The sequence below is a fragment of the Saccopteryx bilineata genome, chromosome 9 (assembly GCF_036850765.1).
Source record: "Saccopteryx bilineata isolate mSacBil1 chromosome 9, mSacBil1_pri_phased_curated, whole genome shotgun sequence".
In the NCBI taxonomy this organism is placed as follows: domain Eukaryota; kingdom Metazoa; phylum Chordata; class Mammalia; order Chiroptera; family Emballonuridae; genus Saccopteryx; species Saccopteryx bilineata.
The window spans coordinates 47,869,396-47,892,754 of NC_089498.1; the positions used below are offsets into that span (position 1 = coordinate 47,869,396).

A 23,359-nucleotide genomic window follows, 5' to 3' on the forward strand; every position below is an offset into this window, starting at 1 on the left:
CAGGCTCATCAAGGGGCAGCCCCCAATCTCACCGAGGAGAGGGGTGGTTAGTCAGTGGGTTAGTCAAGATGGCGTTGGCGGCTTGTGCAGCGCGGGTCTGGGGACGAAGTCGAGGCTGGGGGCAGGCTGGTCTCCTGCTCCTGCGGCGGCTTGAGGCTCGGGGGCTGGCTATATCTGTGAGTACCTGGCGCACCAGGGATTTTTCCTCGGGGAATAGGAATGTCAAGGCTGTCTTCAGAGTGTGGTTCCTGCAGAGAGAGTGAAGGAAGGGCTGTCACAGAAGGAACAAGGGTTGGGAGAACACTTGGAGAGGACACTCAGAGTAAGAACTTCCACGTCCTTAGGAGGGGAAAAGTGAGGCAGCTCCTTTCTGGCCCCGAGAGACGGAGACAACTTGGAGAGAAGAAGGGGGTTCCTCATTATTTGCCACCAGTCCCCTGGGGAGGGGTGGCCGCTTAGAGGGACCTGGAAAGAAACTGAGACCTTTGCTTTAGGGGTTGGGGAGTGAAACTGAATAGGGGAAGGACTTTCTTCTTAGTGAAGACCTTTCCCCTTGAAAGAGGATAAAAGAGAGATCATGGGCTTTTTATAGTGCTCTGTACTATGGTCCTTTATTACAATTCAGATTTTTAAATGAATTGCATAAAAAAGTCGTTTGATTCTGCGTCAGTAGATATTTGTTGAATTAGGGAAGAGAAGGAAGAGAGGCCACTTGGTCACATTTCTTAGAAACAGAAATCTTACTGGAAGCCCCTGTGGGCTGCAGTAGAGTTATGAACTAAAGTCTCAGATAAGAGAGTAGTTGTCTAGAAGGTTCTGAGCCTAGATCGCATTGGTTTATATCCCTAAATCTGCCACTTTTTAGCTGTGTAGCCTTTGGGCAAGGATCTGCTGCCCTCAGAACCTAATCTTCCCTCTATTAAATGTGAACAGTGCCACCTCATAGAGTCGTTGTGAAAATTAAATATGTGGAATACTAAGCACTGGACCTGGCATATGATAGGGTAATAGGAATGTTGGCTGCTTTTAAAAGTGAGGGTAGAGGGAAACGAGGGAGAAGAAAGGTGACTTTGAGAGGCCCTGAACGTTGAGGGTCCTGGAGGCAGTGGTGGGATTCAAATAATTTAACAACCAGTTCTCTGCCCTGATGACTGTTTTAAGTATTAAAAAAGATATACCGGAAGATAGTTTATTACTGTATGCATTTAATACTTTAAATTCTTAAAATAAAAGGGGTACACAAAACTAGATTGTTATAAAGTTATGTTAAAATATTTATGAAAAAATATTAAATAATATCTGACAAAAACAAAACTGTTATTTAAGATATTTTTGTATTGCTTCTTGATTGTCATCCTCATTTGCAATTTTTTCACCTGTGGATGGAATGAACATTATTACTTTGGGCACTTAGAATACGCTGTTGCGCACATGAACGTTAAAAAAGAGTAAGGAATGTAAATTTGTGATTTCCACATTAGGCAGCTGCCCTAGGTGCCCACCTTAGAGAGAACCTTGATTACAAGTGGCATTTTAACAACTGGCTTGCTGAACTCAACAAAAAATTAGGTATTGGTTCTGCCGAACTGGTGCGAACCCTCTGAATCCCACTAGTGCCTGGAGGGAACTCTGTCCTCTGACCCTCCAATGCAGAAGGAAGGGAAGCTGTAAACTGGGGAAAGAAGCTCTAGGTGGGAGGAGAAACGGGAGGAGGGTGAAGAAGGACCAGGAATGAGGGGAGGGGTCTTAGGAAGGAAGGAGATGCTGGAGCAGAATGGGGTAGGGCAGTCTGCTGCCTTTGGTTTAGTGTCTGTGCCTTTTTTTTTTTTTTTTTTTTTAAACAATCAGATCCTCAATCTTAGTCTCAGGAGCCTATTGGCTGGGCCAGTGGGAGGGAAGTGGGCAGAACTAAGGCTCCGGAGTAGGGAAAGGTCATTTGTGACTTTTTTAATTTTTTATTTTTTTTTAATCTGTGACTTATTAAATCAGTTTCTTCCAGGCTCAGTCTCCCTGATGCCTTTCCCTGCTGATTTCTCTCCTTCATTTTTTTGGGGAAAAAAGGAGGTCTTCCAGAGTCCTAATTTTTATGTATGTATATTTTAAAATTTACGTATATTTGGAGTCCTGGTTTTTCTTCCCTACTTTTATTTCTCCCAGTTGTTCTTTCTAAAATTAAAAATGATACTTTTTTTTTTTTTGTGGAAGAATATTTTAGGCCAGGCTGTTCTATAGAACTTATTGCGACGATGAAAGGGTCCTTTGTCTGGGCTGTCCAGTACAGAAGCCACCAACCACACATGGCTACTGAACACTCGCAGTGTTGACAGTGCCACTGAGGAACTGAAGTTTCCACTTTAAAGATGTTTTCCAGCTTATGATGGTTTGAATGAACAATTTTTCAATTTTACAGTGGTGCAAAAGTTATACACATTCTTTAGAAACCTTATTTTGAATTTTGATCTTATCTCAGATTAGCAATACGTGGTTAATACTCTGGTTTTGCTGGGCAGAGGCAGTGGGCTGCAGTTCCCAATCAGCCACATGATTATGAGGGCTAACAACCACAGTGTACTGTGTTACCAGTGTTTTTTTTTGATACTGTGTTTTTTGTTTTCACATCCCGTTATGTCCACAAAAGGCTCATCTGTGTCTCCTGCTAAGAGGAAAAAGAAGGCAATTACTCTTGAGCTGAAACTCAAGATAATAGCCCAGCTAAAGGCTAATGTAAATGTTCTGAGTACAATTAAGATAGGCTAGGCTAAGCTATGATGTTCGGTAGGTTTGCTGTTTTAAAAACATTTTCAATTTATGCTATTTTCAACTTTTGATGGGTTTATTGGTACTTAACCCTGTTGTAAGTCAAGGAGCATCTGTATTTAATTTTTTTTTTTTTTTTTTTTTTTTACAGAGACAGAGAGTCAAGAGAGAGGGATAGATAGGGACAGACAGGCAGGAACAGAGAGAGATGAGAAGCATCAATCATACCAGTTTTTCGTTGCGATACCTTAGTTCATTGATTGTTTTCTCATATGTGCCTTGACCGTGGGCCTTCAGCAGACTGAGTAACCCCTTGCTCAAGCCAGCGACCTTGAGTCCAAGCTGGTGAGCTTTGCTCAAACCAGATGAGCCCGCGCTCAACCTGGTGACCTTGGGGTCTTGAACCTTGGCTTTCTGCATCCCAGTCCTACGCTCTATCCACTGCGCCACCGCCTGGTCAGGCCTGTATTTAATTTTAATGAATTTAAATTTAAGTAGCCACAGGTGGCTGCTAGCTGCCATATTGGATGGTAGAGTGTTAGCTGATCAAGGTGTAGCCAGGATATAGTATCTTGGGGGAAGGTTGTGCTGTTGGGGCAGGCTGGGTTGGAAGGACTGCGGGGGCTACCTTACTTTTCTCTGCCTGCTTGCCCTTCCTTTCACCTTGGAGGTGTTTGCCTGATTCTGCCTCCCTTTCTCCCCCTCCAGTTGCTGGCAGATGTGTTAGTGCTGAGGGTGAGGAGAAGGAAGGAATTTTGATTGTTAAGGTGTCCTGAGTTGGTGGTTTCTTAGCCACCACCCCAAGAAGCAAGTGGAACCTTGTTCAAGTCACTTCACTTCTCTGGGCTAAGCAAATGGGTGATTAGATTCCCTGCCCTGTTGGAAATCAGGGAGCTAGAACTTGGTCTGTGTAAATTAGCAGTAATGTTATTTCTCTGACCAGCTGTCCAGGCAGCTTATCCAAGGGTTCTGGTGTCCTGTGCATTGTCTCTAAGTAGTTGGTGCCAGTGTGTGTTGTGGGATGAATGGAGATGGTGATTACTGATCTCCTCACCATATGTGTCCCTCTTCCTCTTTGTTTTTTTGTTTTTGTTTTTTTGTTTGTTTTTTTACAGAGACAAAGAGAGTCAGAGAGAGGGATAGACAGGGACGGAGAGATGAGAAGCATCAATCATTAGTTTTTTGTTGCGCGTTGCAACACCTTAGTTGTTCATTGATTGCTTCCTCATATGTGCCTTGACCACGGGCCTTCAGCAGACCAAGTAACCCCTTGCTCGAGCCAGCGACCTTGGGTTGAAGCTGATGAGCTTTTGCTCAAACCAGATGAGCCTGCGCTCAAGCTGGTGACCTCGGGGTCTTGAACCTGGGTCCTCCGTGTCCCAGTCCGATGCTCTATCCACTGTGCCACTGCCTGGTCAGGCCCTCTTTGTTTGTCTTAAGGAACCCGGCCTCTTTTCTCATACGATGAAACCCTTTATAATTTACAGTGCCCACTTATACCCATTATTATATTTAATATAGCCACACTGCAAGGTACCTACTGGTAGTTTTCTCTCATTACAGGTGAGGAAACTGAGGCTCAGGGACGTGAGATCTGAACTGGGAACTCTGGACTCCAAAGCCCAGTTTCTTTTCAGAGTACTAGGCTGCCAGGAGGAGAACATTAGGGCTTTGGTTCAGGCCTTGCAACATCCTGCGTAGTCCAGTCTTGGCTTGTATCACCAGCTCTGCCCAGGGTGGCTGGTGGGAAGCTGGGTGATAGAGCTGGCCTCACACTTTCTCCCTGCTTCAGCCCCACCGGCCATTTCCCTCCTTTCATGAGCCCCTCCTACCTGGAGACCTTTGTAGGGATATGATCCTTCACATGTCAGCTGACAGGCCACTTGCTAGAGAAGCTTTCCTGACCTCAACACCAGTCTCCGTCTGTAAAACAGGCCACAGTGGTGCCTTTCAGAGAAATGTGAGGATGAAAGGAAATGGTCCTTATTATGAAGCACTTACCATATACACAGTGTGCTCAGCAAGGGCTCAGGAAATGGCTGCTGTTTTTCTCCAGGGACCATGGATCTGGGGTGGCCATGACTGATGCTGGGAAAGTCTGGCCTGGAGCTCCACATCTCCAGTGCCTGGGAGAGCATAGTGCTGTTCAAGCCCCTAGTGTCCAGGTCCAAGGCCGAAGAAAGCCTGGTTAATCACACTTTCCTGGCCTCCCAACCAGCTCTCCCAGGCGCTGAGGCCACTGACGTGTTTTTTTTTTAAGTTTATTTTCTTTATTTTAGAGAGAGACAGAGAGAGACAGACAGGAGCATCTGTTCCTGTATGTGCCCCGACCAGGGGTCAAACCAGCAACATCTGTGCTCTGGGATGATGCTCAGTCTAACCAACTGAACTATCCGGCAAGAGCGACACTTCCGAACTGGAAGCAAACTCTTGATTCAGCACTTTGGGCTGTTTGAGGACAGACTGCCTAAGACTCCAGGAGGTAGTGGCTCTGAGTAGCCTTAATGTCCTATGGACAGAGGACTTGGTTAACTGGCTCACCTGCAGTGCCTTCCATGTGGCTGAACCCTACTTTTCTCTCCAGCCTGCCCAGGCAGTAGTGATCAGGGTGCCTCGCTTTGTATGCTGACATCATCACTCATGATCTCTGTGGCCTTGGACTAGTCACTTAGCCCTTCTGAGCCTTGAGGCCGCCTCTGTTTTACTGTGGTATGATGATAGTGCCTGCCACACTGGCTGCTCTATGGGTTCAGTGAGCACATTGGCAAAAAGAAAGTGTGTTGTGTGCACCCAGCTCACGGTTAGCTGTTATTACTGTGCTGCAGCCGTACTGGTCTCCGGCGTGCCAGACTCTGTTCTCTTGTCTCAGAGCCTTTGTCGTTCCCAGGGTTTGAATGGTTCGTACCCCAGCCTTTGTCTGGCTCACCCCTGCTTGTCAGGCAGGCTTCAGCTGCACTCCCCTTCTCTAGGATGCTTTTCTTCATGCTGCATCTCACAGTGGTGGTGAAAGGTCCCCTCTGAGCTATGGCTGGGCCTTACACCCACCTATCATGCCTGTGGAGTAGCAATTCTTACTTTTTCCACAAGGGGACGCAGGTTCACGGCGACTGTCTCTTGCCTGAAATGACATAGTTAGGAAGGGACAAAGTTAGGATTCAAACACAGACAGTTGAGCTCTAGTGTCTCTCATCCTATTGTGCCCTGTGTTAACCACGAAGCTGTCCTGCCTCCTCGAAGCTCACCGCTCTTGTAACTTGTTTGTTCAATGTTTGCTGTCCATCCCTTCCCATCATCTCCATCCTCAGTTCAGGCCTGACTTGGAGAAAGCATTTATTATCTACCTGTTTGACAACAGTTGTCAAATACACTAGTCAGCTCTCATGTATATTGAGTGTTCATTATGTGCCAGGCAGTAGGCTGAGTACTCCACACACATGGACTCATTAATCCTCATGGCCGCCCGTGAGGTAAGTACTCATACTGTCCTCTGTTTACACATGAGGAAACCAAGGTGCACAGAGCTTTAGTTACACATCCAGGGACAGTGGTTTGCACAAGTCCATGCCCTCAACCGTGGGGCCATAGGGAGTGGCTCTATGAAGGGGGTCACCCTAGTATTGATCTTCTGGGCAGACCAGACCATCTAGGAAAGGTTTCCTTGTTTCCTATGTGATGTGGACACACATCCTGGGAGAGGACTTTGTGTAAATCAGTGTGGCTTCTGCAATTGTAAGTCACTGGCCACCAGGACAAACTCACCCCATCGCCAAAAACAGAAGAAAAAGCGGGTGGAATCGCATCCTTCCTCTGTGGGCATTTAACTACCCACTCCCATAGTGAGCATTTCCTCAGCACCAGGCACCGTGGAGCCCTTTACGGAGCTCACTGAATCAGCACAGTAACCCTTGGGTAGCCCAGCAGAGAAGGGGCACAGCCAAGGCTCAACTCAAATGTGTGGGGTGCACCATGGTGTCTGACAGTAGCTCTCCCGCCTCCAGAGGCAACGGAGTCCTGTCCTGACACCCTGGTTTGTTCTGAGCCCTAAGATCCTATTGTATTGACCCTTGCCGGCCTCTGCACTGCCCTCTTAGAGCCCCTCCCTGGATTGCAGCCCCATTCCATCTGTCTCCCTTGGGCCTCAGCCCTTCTCTGGAGTGTGTCTGCTGGTGCCATGGTCCGGCATCACAGCCCAGTTTGAGGTACAGCCAGTCCTCCCCAACTCCTTGCCTTATCTTCCTCCTGAGGTGTCAGTCATTTTCCTTTTTCCCATTTCTTAACCTTCCAAATTTTGGTTTTTTCTTTGTGTGTGTGTGTGTGTGTGTGTGTGTGTGTGAGAGAGAGAGAGACAGAGACAGAGACAGAGACAGAGACAGGGACAGACAGACAAGAAGGGAAAGAGACTGACCTGTGGTGGCGCAGTGGATAAAGCGTCGACCTGAAAATGCTGAGGTCGCCGGTTCAAAACCCTGGGCTTGCCTGGTCAAGGCACATATGGGAGTTGATGCTTCCAGCTCCTCCCCCTTCTCTCTGTCTGTCTCTCTCTCTTTTCTCTCCCTCTCTGTCTCTCTCTCTCTCTCTCTCTCCTCTCTAAAAATGAATAAAAAAAAATTAAAAAAAAAAAAAAGGGAAAGAGATGAGAAGCATCAATTCTTCACTGTAGCACCTTAGTTGTTCATTAATTGCTTTCTCATATGTGCCTTGACCCGGGGGCTATAGCAGAGAGAGTGACCCCTTGCTTGAGCCAGTGACCTTGGGTCCAAGCTGGTGAGCCTTGCTCAAACCAGATGAGCCTGCGCTCAAGCTGGCGACCTCGAGGTCTCGAACCTGGGTCCTCCGCATCCCAGTCTCTATCCACTGCGCCACCGCCTGGTCAGGCTAAAAAAGTTTTTATTTATTTATTTATTTTTACAGAGAGAGGAAGGGGGAGAGAGAGAGAGTGAGAGAGAAAGAGAACGAGACAGGAACATGGGTTTGTTCCTGTATGTGCCCCAATGGGTGATTGAATCAGCAACCTCTGTGCTTCAGGATGATGTTCTAACCAACTGACCTATCTGGCCCGTCTCTGTCGCTTTTTAAATACATTTTCTTTAATTGATTGATTTTAGACATAGAGAGAAAGGGAGAGAAAAGGAAGCATTTACTTATTGTTCCACTTAGTTGTGCATTCATTGGTTGCTTTCTACATGTACCCTGACCAGGGATTGGACCCACAACCGTGGTGGTATCTCAGGATGATGCTAACCGATTGAGCTAACCAGCCAGGGCCTCTGCAGCTTTTTTAGAGAGGAGAAATTCAAAGAGACATGGTGTATAGTAAAGGGCCACACAGTGAGTTAAGAAATTGGAACCTAGAAAAAAAAAAGGAATTGGAACCCAGGTCAGTGGACTCCAAAGCCAGTGAATGTACCCCACTCATTCATCATTTGTTCAGTATTGCCTGTTGAACGCCCACTCTGTAACTGACCTGGACATGATCCCTGCCCTCTGGGCTTGTGATGTGTGTGGGAGACAGACACGGCACAAAAGGATCCTCTAGGTAGACACAAAGGTCTGGCTGTATGAGTGCTCAGAAGGGAAGCAAAGTCTGCAGAATTTGGTCTTCAGACTTCAGCTGCTTCCCTCGCGAGCAGAGGGGAAGTCTGCAGAGATGTCAGGCTTGGGCTTGCCCTGCAGTTAGGAGTGTAATTTCCTTTATTTCCTCACCACCGTAATCACAGATAAACACACACATGTCCATGCTCTCGCCTGGAACCTTGGATGGCTTCTTCACTGCAATTAAAGGAGAGAGGGAGGAGGAACACACTTGAGCACCCGTGTATGAGGTCCAGCTCATGGCCAACTCAGTCATTCTTTAGCTCCTGTTGGAAGTGAAGCCACCATTAGGAGCTAAAGAAATCAGGTGATCAGTGGGAAGTACAGATGTAGAGGTGTGGAAACCAGGCCAGCGATGGCAGCTGGGTTAGGAGCATGGGTTTTGGGGTCTGAATGTCAGTCCTGCCCAGGTTTGAAGCTAGGTATTTTTAGCTCTGTGGCTGGGTGCACGTTATTTTACCTCCCTGAACCATAGTTTGCTTATCTACTGAAGGGCAGTAGTAAGATTGTGCATGCAGAGCTCAGCCTAGCACGCAGCAAGTGCATAATCAAGGAGCTGTTGCAATACTGAGACAGTTCAAGGTTAGCTCAAGAGCTGAGAAATTGAATTGGTTCACATTCTGTCTTGCATGTAGGCTTCTCATGGGCTTTCCCAGCCAAGCTTCCTCTGATCCAAGCAGATATGATGTTCCCCACAGAATTCCTTTAGCCACTCTGAGCTCCTTCCAGTTTCCACAGGGGACACGGCAGTCCTCACATTTTGCCTTTTGCATGTTCTGTTCCCCTGGCATTGAATGCTCTTTCCCTGATTCCTAGATACCATCCTTTAGGCCTCAGCTGTCATGACAGTTCCTCAGAGAAGTCTGACTCTCTTTCCACTCTGCTGTGTGGAGCCCCAAGGCTTCCCCTAGGAGAATAGGACTTACCTTCATCAGTCCTTGTTCAGCAGCTGTCTTTCATGTTGGCAGCAGGGACAGATGTCTTGTCCACCTGGGCCACAGCGGCTGAATTACTAGGCCATACTGCTTGTACTCATGGGGTTGATCCAGTGCTGCTCCTGACTCAGGTATCCCCCCTCCTCTTTCAGCACCCCCAGAGGCAGCAGCAGCAGCCCTTCTCATCCCTGGACGACAAGCCCCAGTTCCCAGGCGCCTCGGCGGAGTTCATAGACAAGCTGGAATTCATCCAGCCCAATGTCATCTCTGGGATCCCCATCTACCGCGTCATGGATCGGCAGGGCCAGATCATCAACGCCAGCGAGGATCCCCACGTGAGAGGCTGCCTTCCCCACTCCCTGCCTTCCATGCCTAGGCCCCTTGCCCATGTCCTCTCTGGTCCCAGGGGCCCCACATCTTGCTCTGCCTCCATCTGCAGTTGCCGCAGGAGAAGGTGCTCAAGTTCTACAAGAGCATGACGCTGCTCAACACCATGGACCGCATCCTGTATGAGTCCCAGCGGCAGGTGCGTGGGGACAGGCTGGGAAGGGGAGCTGGGAATCACCTGAGGCTCCCCCGTCTGTGTGTGGGCCCAAAGACGACTCCCAAAGAGGAGAGAGTGGAATGGCGATCCTTGGCCTTGGAGTTCTCCAGGGCTCTGAAGGCAGAATGTGGGAAGGTTTGCCCAGGGGCAGAAGGATGCAGCAGATCAAGACACCTGCTGTGCACTGGACCGGGGCTTAGCTATGCAGGGAGAGGGTAGGCAGGAGACGTGAGGCCCTTCTTCTTGGGAGCTCACAGTCCTGAGAAATGGGTGACTCTGGGTGCTTCCTGGAATGCCCATGTGAACCATGCTGTGATCCTCAGTGGACAGAGACCCAGCCAAAGAGGGAATTTATTGACTCAAGTAACTGCAGTCCAGAGGGCCCTGTTTCAGGCACAGCTGAGTCTGAGGTCTTGAAAGATATCACCAGTCCTGTTTCTCTGAGTATCTTTTATCCTCTCCTTTGCCTTGGCTTCCTTCATTCTCAAGCAGCAGTGGTCTCTGGAAGCTCCAGGCTCATAGAGAGGTGGCAGAGAAAGGATTCCGGGTATGATTGAAGTCCTTACCTGCCACTTTCTGGCTTTGCAGCCCTAGAAAAGCTGCTTAAGTTCTCAGCGCTTTAGTTTTCTGGTCTACATGGGATTGCCATGAAGATTGATGGTGGCATATGTGTTGGCCTTAAGAATAGTGAACTTGGTATTTAGTCAGCCCATAATAAATATTAGCTAGTATTTGTCATGACTCTACCAGCCTTGCAATTATTTATTTATTTATTTATTTGGGGGGGGTGGTCAGGAAGAGAGATGAGAAGCATCAGTTCTTCATTGTGTCACTTTAGTTCATTGATTGCTTTCTCTTATGTGCCTTGACTGGGGGGCTCCAGCCAAGTGACCCCTTGCTCAAGCCATTAACCTTGGGCTTCAAGCCAGTGACCTCGGGGTTCATACCTGGGTCCTCAGCGCCCCAGACCAATGTTCTCTCCACTGTGCTACCACCTAATCAGGCTATTATTAAACCTTCTTCTTAGTGGTTGGTGGAGTGTCTGATCCCTAATGTTTCAGCAGAAGGCCCAAGGCTAATGCTCATTGGCCAGGCTTTGGTCACAACCCCTTCCCTGAACCAACTCCTGTGACAGGCCAGGCTGGGACCATATGCCCATCCCCAGGAACCAAGGGAACAGAGGAGTAGATTGAGAGCAGGGGTGCCCAGGTTCCCGTTAGAAAAGGAGGGAGACTGTTGGACAGGCAGGTCCTCAGCCATCACCACCCCTGCTGGGTTAGGGTTGGGGGTGGGCTTGAATTTATATTTGCATTAAACCCCCAGGTGACTGGTGTGATCTAAAGCGGGTCGGGAACCTATGGCTTGCGAGCCAGATGTGGCTCTTTTGATGGCTGCATCTGGCTCGCAGACAAATCTTTAATAAAAAAAATAACGTTAAAAATATAAAACATTCTCATGTATTACAATCCATTCATTTCCTACCGCTCATGTTCATGGTTGCGGGTGGCTGGAGCCAATCACAGCTGTCCTCCGGGACAACACCAAATTTTTATTGGATAATGCATAACGTACACGGGTCATTGTATGGCTCTCATGGAATTACATTTTAAAATATGTGGCATTCATGGCTCTCTCAGCCAAAAAGGTTCCCGACCCCTGCTCTAAAGTGTTAGGCCCACTGGCCTAGAGGACAGATCAAGCAGGCTGCCTACTCCGAGACTCTCCGATCACAGGAACACTCCTTATCCTATCATCTCTTCAAGTTTGAGTAGTGTCTCCATCCTTCCCAGAAACTTCCTTCAACTCCCACTTGTGCAGGATCACATCTGGCCCTTCCTGTTCATGCTAGTTTCCATTCCGCTGTGGCCTTGGAAGCTCACCCTCTCTTCACAGCCTCAGTTTTAAGCCAGACCATTTTCCCACCCTCACTCATGCCTGGGCTCCTTCCTGCCCCTTCATTGGCTGTACAAACGGGCTTTGGAATCCCATGGCTGTGTGTCCAGTCACAACTAGGACTTTGGGCAGATGATTTTTGTTGTGCTTGTTTCAGTTTGTTCTGTATATTAAAACAGTGGCGTTAACAAGAGAACCTACCTTTTGGGATTGGGGTAGGAATTCTTTAAGAACCAGCACGTAGGACCGCTTGCTCATTGCCTGACACAGGAAGCCCTCAGGGAGATCAACTCATCCATCAAGGTTCATCCTCTTAACTAGGATTACTTTCACCAGCAAATAACAGGCCACTCCCTCCATCCCCCTCTCAAAAAACAATCCTAACAAAAATATAAAAGCAGTAGCTTCAACAGATTAATAATTTTTTCTTTTGCATAAAGGTAACCTGGAAACAGGTGGACTGTTACTGGTATGGTGGCACCACAGTGTCATTGGATACCCAGTGCTGGCTTCTAGCCTTGAGGGCTCCTTAGTAACTAATGGCTGCTGGGGCTCCCTCCATCACATCTCATTCCAGGCGGGAAGTAGAAGGAAGGTGGAAGGTCAAACACGGCACCTTCCAGGTATCTCCATAGCCGCCTTTATAGAACTTTCCAGTTAGTCACAATAATATTTCACAATTCATTGGTCACTGCTAGCTGCAAGGGAGAATGAGAAATGTATTGTTTTAGTCTGGGCAGTTTTGCCTGTGGTGGAATGAGATCTCTGTTAACAAAGAGGAAGGGGGTAGGATACTGTGTGGCAACCAGTGACCTCTTCCAGTGACCCAGGTTGTTGCCTCAGGGATCCCTCTTAAGCTCCTCCCCTCACCAGTCTCACAGCCCTGCCAGGCACGGAGCACCCAGCTATCCACCCACTCACTTGGCTCTGGGAGGTCACTTAACTTTTAATTGGCTCCCCACATAGAAGAAAGCATTATTCATCTACTTCCTCCCCCTGTGACAGAAAGCCAGGCCTGCAGAACACGTGAGGACTGTGCAGAGGGCATCTTGCAGGTGTCGGTCCTTGCTGTCTGTTTCACTTTACATGTAGTCCTGGACAGCTCATTTGTATCTATGCCAAGGGCTCCCCAAGTCTCCAGTCACACTCAGCTCTTAGCCCCAGTTCTACCTGGCTGCTTTCCCTGATATCCCATACCAGATTCAGCCTGTCCAAACTTGGCCTATGCATCTCCCTCCCAGACCTGCTCCTTTTCCTCCCTTAGGCCAGTTCTCAGTGAAGGGGGCCAGTGTCCACCCATTCGCCCAAACTGGAGAGCTGCATTTCATTTCTGTCTCCTCCTTTCCGTTCTCTGTCTCTTTTCTCATTCACCCTGTCCCTAGGTATTTAGTTAGAAGTCCATGCTGCTGCTCAGCAGCACCCATGTGGGTAAGTTGGCTTTTATCATATGTTTGCCTCATATTTAAAGACTAGAAAGCCCGGCGGTCATACGAAATGACCGCTGTTCTAGATATTATAAATTGTAATTAAAATGATTTGTGCAAAGGTGTCTGCTAATTCAAACTGAATTACCCAGGGCAGGCGGCGAGGACGCCCCTTTGCTTACTGCCCCACGGGGTTTCCCCCTTCTACTTGCTTAATTGCTTAAAGTAGAGTGCAATGAAGGAAACCACTGGCAGTACATTTCTTAAGAGCCACTGCTAGCTCAATAAATAAAGGTGATTTAAATAATAAAATGTTAATTCACATGTCAAAGATCTCTTTGTACACAACATTTCTTGTGTAGATCTTTCCATCATTTTTAAGCTCGCCTTGCAGAGGACCATCAATTATTTTTAATTTTACGTCCGTTCTTTCACGAACTCTTGAACAGGCAACATAAAGTTGACCGCGTCCAAATGCAGGCTCAGGTAAAATGCCAACACGCTTAAGCGTTTGGCCCTGAGACTTACTGATGGTCATAGCAAAAGCAAGTTTTACAGGAAATCGTCTACGTCTCAATTGAAACGGCAACCCTGTTTGAGATGGAGCCAAATCAATTCTTGGAATGACATGTATTTCACCTTTAGAGGAGCCAAAGACTTAGCTATTATGACATTATTTTTCAATTGGAGAACCTCTAGTCTTGTACCATTGCAAAGACCCCTTCCGGTGTTAAGATTTCTTAACAGCATAATAATTGCTCCAATCTTTAACCTCAATTTGTGAGGTGGCATGCCAGAAGGCGGGACTATTTGAATGCCATGGCAACTTCACCCCATTGGCTAGTACAGTTACGCAAGCAACCAATAAGCTATCAGTGACAAACAGACACTTAAGCCACATATAATAAAGATGGTTGCTACAGGCCCAGGCTTCAAGCCTGTGTGCAAGACAGGAAGAAAGGCTGGGGGAAGGGCTTGCATCTGCAGTAGTAGTCTTTTTAAATGTTTTTAATTGATTTTTCAAAGAAAGATTGGAAGGGAGAAGGACAGAAACGTCGGTTTGTCACTTCACTCATTCATACTGCAGTCATTGGTTGACTGTGGTAGGTGCCCTGACCAGGGATAGAACCATAACCTTGTCATGTTGGGACAATGCTCCAACCAACTGAGCTACCTGGCCAGGGCTACAGCAGTATTTTTTTTTTTTTAAAGAGATAGGGACAGACAGGCAGGAACAAAGAGATGAGAAGCATCAATCATCAGTTTTTCATTATGACACCTTAGTTCATTGATTGCTTTCTCATATGTGCCTTGACCGTGGGTCTTCAGCAGACCGAGTAACCCCTTGCTCGAGCCAGCGACCTTGCTCAAACTAGATGAGCCCATGCTCAAACTGGTGACCTCGGGGTCTCAAACCTGGGTCCTCCGCATCCCAGTCCTACGCTCTATCCACTGCGCCACCGCCTGGCCAGGCGGTATTTTTTTTTAATCAAGAAAGCCAAAGTAGACTTCCACGTAAGTCGCTGGCTAGAGCTGTGTCCTATGTCCACCTCTGGCTGTGAGAGAGGCTGGGAACCTAATATTTAGCTTTTCCAGGCTCTGAGCTTGGGCATTAATATAGCCAGCTGGGAGAGTCTGCCGCTTCCTAGTACCACTGACTGCTGGCTCGCTCTTTTTTTCTTTCTTTTTCTTTCTTCCTTTCTTTTAAAATATAATTTTAAGAAATTTTATTTTTCAATTATAGTTGATATTCAATATTTTGTATTAGTTTCTGGTTTCAGGTGTACAGCATAATGGTTAGACAATTATTTCATTTTATTTTTTACAAGATTTTATTCATTTTACAGAGGAGAGAGGGAGAGAGAAGGGGTGGGGGAGCAGGAAGCATCAGCTCCCATATGTGCTTTAACCAGGCAAGCCCAAGATTTTGAACCAGCGACCTCAGCATTCCAGGTTCACGCTTTATCCACTGCACCACCACAAATCAGGCGTTAGACAATTATATAATTTATAAGGTGATCCCCCCCATAATACATAGGTATTACAGTGTTATTGACTATTTTTTATGCTGTACTTCACGTCCCTGGGACTATTTTATAACTACTGATTTGTACTTTTTAATCCCTTCCCCTTTTTCACTCAGCTCCTTAAGCACCCTCCCTTCTGGCAATCCTCAGTCTGTCCTCTGTGAGTCTGTTTCTGTTTTGTTCTTTAGATTCCACATACCAGCGAAATCATATGGTATTTGTCTTTCTCTGACTGACTTATTTCACTTAGGATCCATTTAGGTCTATCTCTGTGGTCACAGGTGGTAAGATTGCATTCTTTTTTGTGGTTGAGTACTGTTCCATTGCATATATGTACCACATTTCCTTTATCCATTGGTCTATTGATGGGTACTTGGGTTGTTTCCACATCTTGGCTATTGTAAGTAAAAAATATGGAAAGCTTTATGAATTTGTATGTCATCTTTGTATGGGGACCATGTTAATCTTTGTATCATTCTAGTTTTAGTTTATGGGCTGCCAAAGCTAGCACACTGATTGCTTCTTAAGAGTGTAAACTCTCCACGCTTCTCCCTGCCTCTTGACACTACCAGGCCAGGCCACCACCCCTCTTCTGTGGCTTGCTACACTCAGTCCTGTTTCCTTTATTCATTTCCCCACAGCTGCCTGCGAGAAATTTCTTAAATATCACTCCCTAAAGAAAACCGTGGGCAGATTACCACGTTGTCTGGATAAAGTCCAGATGTCTTATTCTCTGCACTACCTGGGTTCTGCCTCTCTCTCCCACTTTGTCCTTTTCACCCCTCCCACTTCATGTCCCGGCCGTAGGGCCTTTATTGTTCTCTCTGCCTGGAAACCTCCACCCACCCCCACCTTCTCTCAGCTCAGGCATGGGGGTGCCCCTCCATGGTGGGGCGGGTACCTGCTATGGCTCCTGTCACATAGCCGCCTCACTCTGTCTCTAACCAGTCTGGCAGTTCCTCAGTGAAGGCAGTAACATCAGTGTGGCCAGGCCCAGAGCAACCTGGCCCAGAGCAGCCTTCAGGAAATATCTGTTGATCAATGGAGTCATCAGAAGTTGGTCAGGATTTGGATGGTTCTCTGTGGTTGCCCAGCATAACTGAGTGGGTCCCCTCTATCCCCAGGGCCGGATCTCTTTCTACATGACCAACTATGGTGAAGAGGGGACGCACGTGGGGAGTGCAGCAGCCCTGGACAACACAGATCTGGTGTTTGGCCAGTACCGGGAGGCAGGTACGTCTGTGGAGCACATGCCAGAGGCTGGGCTCTGTGGTCCCCATCGAGGCAAGTCAGACCCAGTCCCGCCTGATGTGAAGGCGAGGCCCACAGTGCCCCATGTGCTCTTTGAGGAGCGATATGATGCCAGGGAGGTCAAGGAGCTGGAGAAGGAATTTTCCAAGCAAGAAAGAGCCAAACCACGTAGAAGTTTGGAGGGGGTTGGCTTCCCTCTGTGGAGGCTGAGTACTGTTGTGGATAAGAGCCTGTGCCTCTACCCAGTCCATGGCTACCAGTTGTCATATTTGGGGCAGGTCTCTTCCCTTCTCTGAACCTCAGTTTTCTCATCTCCAAAATCAAGATGATGCTGGTATTGTAACCCCTGCGCTGGGCCAGTCTTGCTGCAGGTGTGGCACATACCGTGGGTCCCCGTCCACACAGCGCAGGCTCTGCTGGCTGCTCTCCAGGCACCGCAGGCTTCGTGGAGGAGAAGTGGGTGGGAGGGCCTGGCAGATCCCAGCCAGGGAGCTGACTCATTTCTAAGTGATGGAGTGCAAGGAAGGAAGGCTCAAGAACTAGGACTGAGGAAAATCAATGTGCATTAAAGAATGATTAGGGTGGAGTTAGCGAGGGAGCTGAGGTTGGTTTCAAACGGGTTGTTAGTATGGAGGCCTGGCAGGGGAGCCTCGCTGTGGGGCTGCTGAGGAGGCAGATGGTGAACCCTCTCAGCATGGTTGTTGAAGGGGTTCATGGGACTGATGACACAAAGCTGTTAGTACAGGGCCTGACATGGGGTAAAGACTCAAGTGTTGCAGGTGATGTTGTGACTTGGGCCTCTGGCCCTGGGACAGCTGTTCAGGAAGGACACAGGGCCTGGCCAGGCTGGCTGTGCAGAGCCCTCTGTGGACCAGTATGGTGTTCCGGTTTACTCCCCACCCCATATGCTGTAGGAGGACAGATGACCTCTGATAGTCTGTGGTTCAGCATCATTAGCAAGGAAGATTCTCCAGGCCGCTCAGGTTTGCTAAGTGCTTCCTGTCTGTTTTTGCTGAAGGATTCTCTCTAGTGTGGGCTGCAGGCAGGGCCAAGTGCAGGTCCTGGAATCCCAGTGGCAGCTGGGCACTCCACGAAGGGCTGTTTGGGTCCTGGCTACCCCTGCAGTAGGTACCCTCAAGCACCACATGTCAGCATAAGGCCCTGCATATGTGTGGTGCTCAAGGCACTCGTGCTAGGTAAGGTTAGGTAGGCCCTGTGTCCATCCTTGACTCAGTCTCCTCTTTGCGGAGTGGGGAAAACACAGTACTCCGAAAAACAGTGCCCAATTATGTTGCCTCAGGGAAACCTCCCAACCAGATGAGGCAGGCTTCACAGTTACCTGTCAGAGTCTGGTTGTGGGCTTCTCTTGATGGTAGGTGGGTATCCTCCAAAGATTTTACTTATTTATGTATTCTCAAGAGAGACAGACTCCTGCATGCACCTTGACCGGATCCACCTGGCAACCCTTGTCTGGGTGCTGATTCTCTGCCCATCTGGGGCCATGCTTACAGCTGAGCTATTTTTAGATCTTGAGACAGAGGTTCCACAGAGCCCTCCTCAGTGCCTGCGGCTGATGGGCTCAAACCAATCGAGCCATGGCTGCAGGAGTGGAAGAGAGAGAGAAGGAGGGAAGGAGAAGCAGATAGCTGCTTCTCTTCTGTGCCCTGACTGAGAATCAAACCCAGGGCATCCATGCACTGAGCCGACGCTCTACCACTGAGCCAGTCAACCAGGGCCGAGATTTAATTAAAGAAAGGGTCTTACTGCTATAAACAGGTTTGAATGTTTTCTCTCTAGTCCAGACGTTGTAAGCTGGTGACTCGTACTTTTAAAAAGACTATTCCATTTTTAGAGAGGAGATAGATAGAGAGAGAGAGAGAGAGAGAGAGAGAGGAGGAGCAGGAGGCACCAACTCCCATATGTGCCTTGACCAGGCAAGCCCAAGGTTTCGAACCGGCAACCTCAGCATTCCAGGTTGATGCCCTATCCCATTGCGCCACCACAGGTCAGGCCTGACTCGTACTTTTATTTGGTTCATATAATGACCTTAAAAAGTAACTGAATTAAATTGAAACACTTAAAAATGAGATAGTTTCTCATTAAAAATATATAAGCTAGATGTCTTCTTCTTTTGAAAAAACTGGACAATTAACCTTCCCCGGGTAGCAATCAGTTGGTCTGAGCAGCGGCCTCTCCCTTGAGATAGGCCTGTGCTTTCTGGTCTGCCTACCTGGTCCCCGCAACTCCTAGTCCCCTGAGCATCTGGATATGCCTCTCCTGCTCTCATTAGCTTCCTTACTGTACAGACAGAAATGGAAGCCGGGCAGGATGGGCCTTACCCTGGGGCCCGTATGGGGTTAGTCTGCCTGCCTGGACCCTCCCTCCCCACTTACTGTGCCCTCCTCCCCACGCAGGTGTGCTGATGTATCGGGATTACCCCCTGGAACAGTTCATGGCCCAGTGCTATGGCAATGTGAATGACCAGGGCAAGGGGCGCCAGATGCCCGTTCACTATGGCTGCAAAGAGCGTCACTTCGTCACCATCTCCTCGCCGCTGGCTACGCAGATTCCTCAGGGTGAGAATGTGTCACCCGGGCCTGGAACACACAGGCCAGTGCCGTACCCCTCCGTAGGCCCCAGCCCTTCTCCATCCCAGGGGGCTTTCTTTTCGGTGACATAATTGGAGTCAGAGTACTGGTCTGGAACCCTCTTGTTTGGGACCATTGGGAGGAGGGCTTTGGTGGCATCCTTACCTGTCTGGCAAACTTGAGCCAGCAGCACCACACTCTTGGTTTCCAAAACTTGTGCCCACCTCATTTGTCCATGCACAAACATAGCCAACTGTGCGTGACTGAGCGTATGACAGGTTCTTTGCTAATGGTCACCTGGCAGGTAGTGAGAAAAGCAGGGCTTCAAATCATGGTCTGCGTGCCTCCAGAGCCTGGGTTCTTGACCCCAGCCATGTTCTGCCTCAGTTCTTGAAGTCCAGCTCCCATAAAGCTTACTCTGGAAGTCCACAGTGCTTAGTGCAGTTGGTGTGGCTTCTATTAAAGGCTACTGCTTAGGAATGAGACCCACCAGGGCTGGACCATGCCCACACAGTGTGGAGACCATGGAAGCAGACTGCCCTCCCTGCCCTCTGGAACCTGCCTTGGTCGAGGGTCAGTGTGGGCTTTGGGTCTCTCTGCTCAGGGTAACCCAGATACATGGGTTGCCACATGTCTACCACGTTAGCAGAGTGCCTGGCACATCAGGAGGTCTCATGTATGTTTGCTCACAAGTCTTTTTGGAAACAAGGAGAGAGCAGTTCATGTCTGGGGTGGGAGGTGGACAGGGCATCCTTCTAGGTAGAGGCATTTTTAAAGTAGGTAGGAATTCCATAAGGCAGGGCCCTGGCCCTCACCTTCCTTTTGGGTGACCATTAATTCACTCAGTCGCAAATGTATAGAGCAGTGGTCCCCAACCCCTGGGCCGCGGACCGGTACCGGTCCGCAGAGAAAGAATAAATAACTTACATTATTTCCGTTTTATTTATATTTAAGTCTGTACGATGTTTTATTTTTTAAAAATGACCAGCCCTGGCCGGTTGGCTCAGTGGTAGAGCATCGGCCTGGCATGCGGGAGTCCTGGGTTTGATTCCCGGCCAGGGCACACAGGAGAGGTGCCCATCTGCTTCTCCGCCCCTCCCCCTATCCTTTCTCTCTGTCTCTCTCTTCCCCTCTCGCAGCCAAAGCTCCATTGGAGCAAAGTTTGCCCGGGCGCTGAGGATGGCTCTGTGGCCTCTGCCTCAGGCACTAGAGTGGCTCTGATTGTGGCAGAGCGACGCCCCAAGATGGGCAGAGTATCGCCCCCTGCTGGGCATGCCGGGTGAATCCCGGTCGTGTGCATGCGGGAGTCTATCTGACTGCCTCCCCGTTTCCAACTTCAGAAAAAAAAAAAAAATGACCAGATTCCCTCTGTTACATCCGTCTAAGACTCACTCTTGACGCTTGTCTCGGTCACATGATACATTTATCCATCCCACCCTAGAGGCCGGTCCGTGAAAATATTTTCTGACATTAAACGAGTCTGTGGCCCAAAAAAGGTTGGGGACCACTGGTATAGAGTCTGCTATGTGGGCATCATTCTAGGTGCAGTAAACAAGAGACCGACAAAACCCATAGCCCGCCTGGTGCTGACGTGGGGGTCAGGTCCTCTGGCTGCCCCGAAAGTAAGGGGAGACACCTACGTCGGCCCAGTCAGGTGAAGGAGATGGGGAGAAGGGGTCAGATTCTGGCTCTATTTTGAAGGTGGAATAAGTGTGGGGGTGACAGAGTTAGAGTCAGAGGCAGTGACGTTTTTGAGGAGCTGGGAGGATGGAGTGGCTGTCAGCTGAGGGGAGAAGATGAGTGGGGTGGATTCTGGGGGACAGTTGGGATATCAGGTGTTTTATTTCCCCTCAGAGCCTGGTGACAGCCAGTCTGAATCCTGGGTTGGAGTGATGGTGTGTGTGTGGGGGGGGTGAGAGGGAGAGAGATGAGCAGGTGTGGGGCTCCGCTCCTGCTCACCACCCTCTCACTGCCTGCAGCGGTGGGGGCAGCCTACGCGGCCAAGAGGGCCAACGCCAACAGGATCGTCATCTGTTACTTCGGTGAGGGGGCAGCCAGCGAGGGGGATGCGCACGCCGGCTTCAACTTTGCTGCCACCCTTGAGTGTCCCATCATCTTCTTCTGCCGGAACAACGGATATGCCATCTCCACACCCACCTCCGAGCAGTACCGTGGGGATGGCATTGGTACGGGCCTGTCGCCACCTCTCCGCCCTCATGCAGCCCCTGCCCTCCAGTCCTCTCCCAGCGGTGGCGTGTCTGGCACGGGAGGTCGCAGGAGACAGTGAATGGAGTGCTGCTGTGTCTGCTCCCCTCCCCCCTTCCTCCCCTCCTCCATTCCCCCCCTCCCCTCCCCCATTCCCTGCTCATTGTCCTCATCTGAGCAATGGGATCCAAGCTGCCTCTCTCTGTCCTCACAGCGGCTCGAGGCCCTGGGTACGGCATCATGTCAATCCGCGTGGATGGCAATGACGTGTTCGCCGTGTATAATGCCACCAAGGAGGCCCGGCGGCGAGCTGTGGCAGAGAACCAGCCTTTCCTCATTGAGGCCATGACCTATAGGTGCCTGCTTCCCCCGATCTCCCACCATCCTTGACAGCCACCATCGTTGTGATCTTCTCACACATCCATCAGTGGGGTCCCCAAATCCTGACCCCAGCACCCCATGTTGCCTTTATTTCATGTCCACACCCCTTCCCTGGGCAGGATTGGGCACCACAGCACCAGTGATGACAGCTCGGCCTACCGCTCAGTGGATGAGGTCAATTACTGGGACAAGCAGGACCACCCTATCTCCCGGCTGAGGCACTACATGCAGAGCCGTGGCTGGTGGGATGATGAGCAGGAGAAGGCCTGGAGGAAGCAGTCACGCAAGAAGGTGAGGACCTCCTTCTGTTGCAGACCGATGCCCAGGGGTGTGCCCTGAGGTGGTACATCATGGGGAACCCTGGTCGGATGGAGGCTGGGATTTGGGGGACGTCTGGGAAAGTAGGGAACACCCCAGTGTGGCCTGTGGAGCCAGGCTGCCCGGGCACATGCACCTCAGCCTTGTTCTAGCTCTGTGTCCTTGGCATAATGTTGGCCCTCTGCTCTCTCAGTTTTGAAGAGGGATCCTGAAGTACCCTCTTCAGAAGGTTAGGTGACTTACTCCGTACGCACTGTAAGTGTCCTGCCCACCCCAGTCGATTGTCTTCCCCAGCCCTGGTCATCAGCAGCCCAAGGCAGTGCAGGCGAGTGGTAGGGGTATACCCTGGCACCAGGCAGCACAGTGCATCCTGCTCTGCCCCTAACTTCATTGTTATGGGGAAGTCCCTTCTCTATCCTTGGTTTCCTCATCCCTAAGTTGCCTGATCTTAGGGGTGCTGACTCTGAAAACACTCCCTACGCTTAGTCCAGTGCCCGGTCGTGCAGAGGATGGCGATGCTAGGATTGGGGGCGGGGGATGTTAGCTTTCACCACAGTGATGATCAGCTCCATTGTTCAATGGGAACACAAAGGCTTAAGTGGGTTAACACCTCACTGAGGTCCCACAGGTAGGAGGCAGGGCCCAGGGCGGGAGGCTGGCTACCTGCCCACCATCCTGTGTCACCCAGGTGATGGAGGCCTTCGAGCAGGCCGAACGGAAGCTGAAGCCCAATCCCAACCTGCTCTTCTCAGACGTCTATCAAGAGATGCCTGCCCAGCTCCGTAAGCAGCAGGAGTCCCTGGCCCGTCACCTTCAGACCTACGGCGAGCACTATCCCCTGGACCACTTTGAGAAGTGAGGCCTGGTCATCCCACCCTGCCCCACTGCACCCCACCCCACCCCACTCATCTCAGGTATTCCAAGAGGCAGTTCCAGACGGAAGGGTGGGAAGAGCTGGAGGACGCTGCCTTCTTCCCCAGCCGGCTCCCTCCAAGATACTCAGGGGCCAGGGCAGTGCTGAGATGGTAAGGGTGGGGCTTCTGCTTACCATCCCTGCTCCTCTAGACTGTTACATTGTGGGGGGCCCTGCTAGCCCCCACTTCGACTGTGGTTACAGTGCCTTCTGCCAGGGGTTAGGCGAAGGTGCCTCCAGGACTGAAAGCCCCTCTGGGCTGGGGGGGAGGCATAGGGCAGGTTAGCTTGTGGAACTTATTCAAAGGGAGAGGTGGTCAGCAAGCAGTGAATAAACTGTACATTTGGCTCTTGGCCACCATTGGTCTGTTTCCTGGAGTCTTAGAGGTGGGAGGAGAGTCCTGCATGACTGGTTTGGGACCCCGCCCCTTTAGTAAGATGAGTAAGGCCAAGGCCTTGGCGATGTCTACTTCTCTTGGAAATTTTCACAAGCTAGAGCGCCACTTCAGCAGGCTGGATGGAGGTGGGGGTG

At 49.7% G+C, this 23,359-nt stretch overlaps 1 protein-coding gene and 1 non-coding gene across 2 annotated transcripts; one reads left to right on the plus strand and one right to left on the minus strand.

Annotated features, from left to right (window-relative positions):
• Positions 1-17: 17 nt before the first annotated feature.
• BCKDHA (branched chain keto acid dehydrogenase E1 subunit alpha) lies at positions 18-23,185 on the plus strand. Its single transcript, XM_066242079.1, has 9 exons — positions 18-176; positions 9,437-9,619; positions 9,724-9,810; positions 16,297-16,405; positions 18,838-18,999; positions 20,991-21,197; positions 21,431-21,572; positions 21,717-21,888; positions 22,604-23,185. Exons 1-9 carry the CDS (start codon positions 69-71, stop codon positions 22,772-22,774), a joined length of 1,341 nt encoding a protein of 446 aa, XP_066098176.1. The 5' UTR covers positions 18-68; the 3' UTR covers positions 22,775-23,185.
• On the minus strand, positions 15,580-15,683 carry LOC136313770 (U6 spliceosomal RNA). The gene has a single exon (XR_010727212.1). It is a non-coding gene; the product is annotated as a U6 spliceosomal RNA (small nuclear RNA).
• Positions 23,186-23,359: the final 174 nt, after the last annotated feature.

Coding starts and splice junctions, on each gene's coding strand:
- BCKDHA (XM_066242079.1), top strand. CDS start 69: ATGGCGTTGGCGGCTTGTGCAGCGCGGGTCTGGGGACGAAGTCGAGGC. Junction 9,811..16,296: donor TGTATGAGTCCCAGCGGCAG/GTGCGTGGGGAC, acceptor CTCTATCCCCAG/GGCCGGATCTCTTTCTACAT. Junction 16,406..18,837: donor TGGCCAGTACCGGGAGGCAG/GTACGTCTGTGG, acceptor CTCCCCACGCAG/GTGTGCTGATGTATCGGGAT.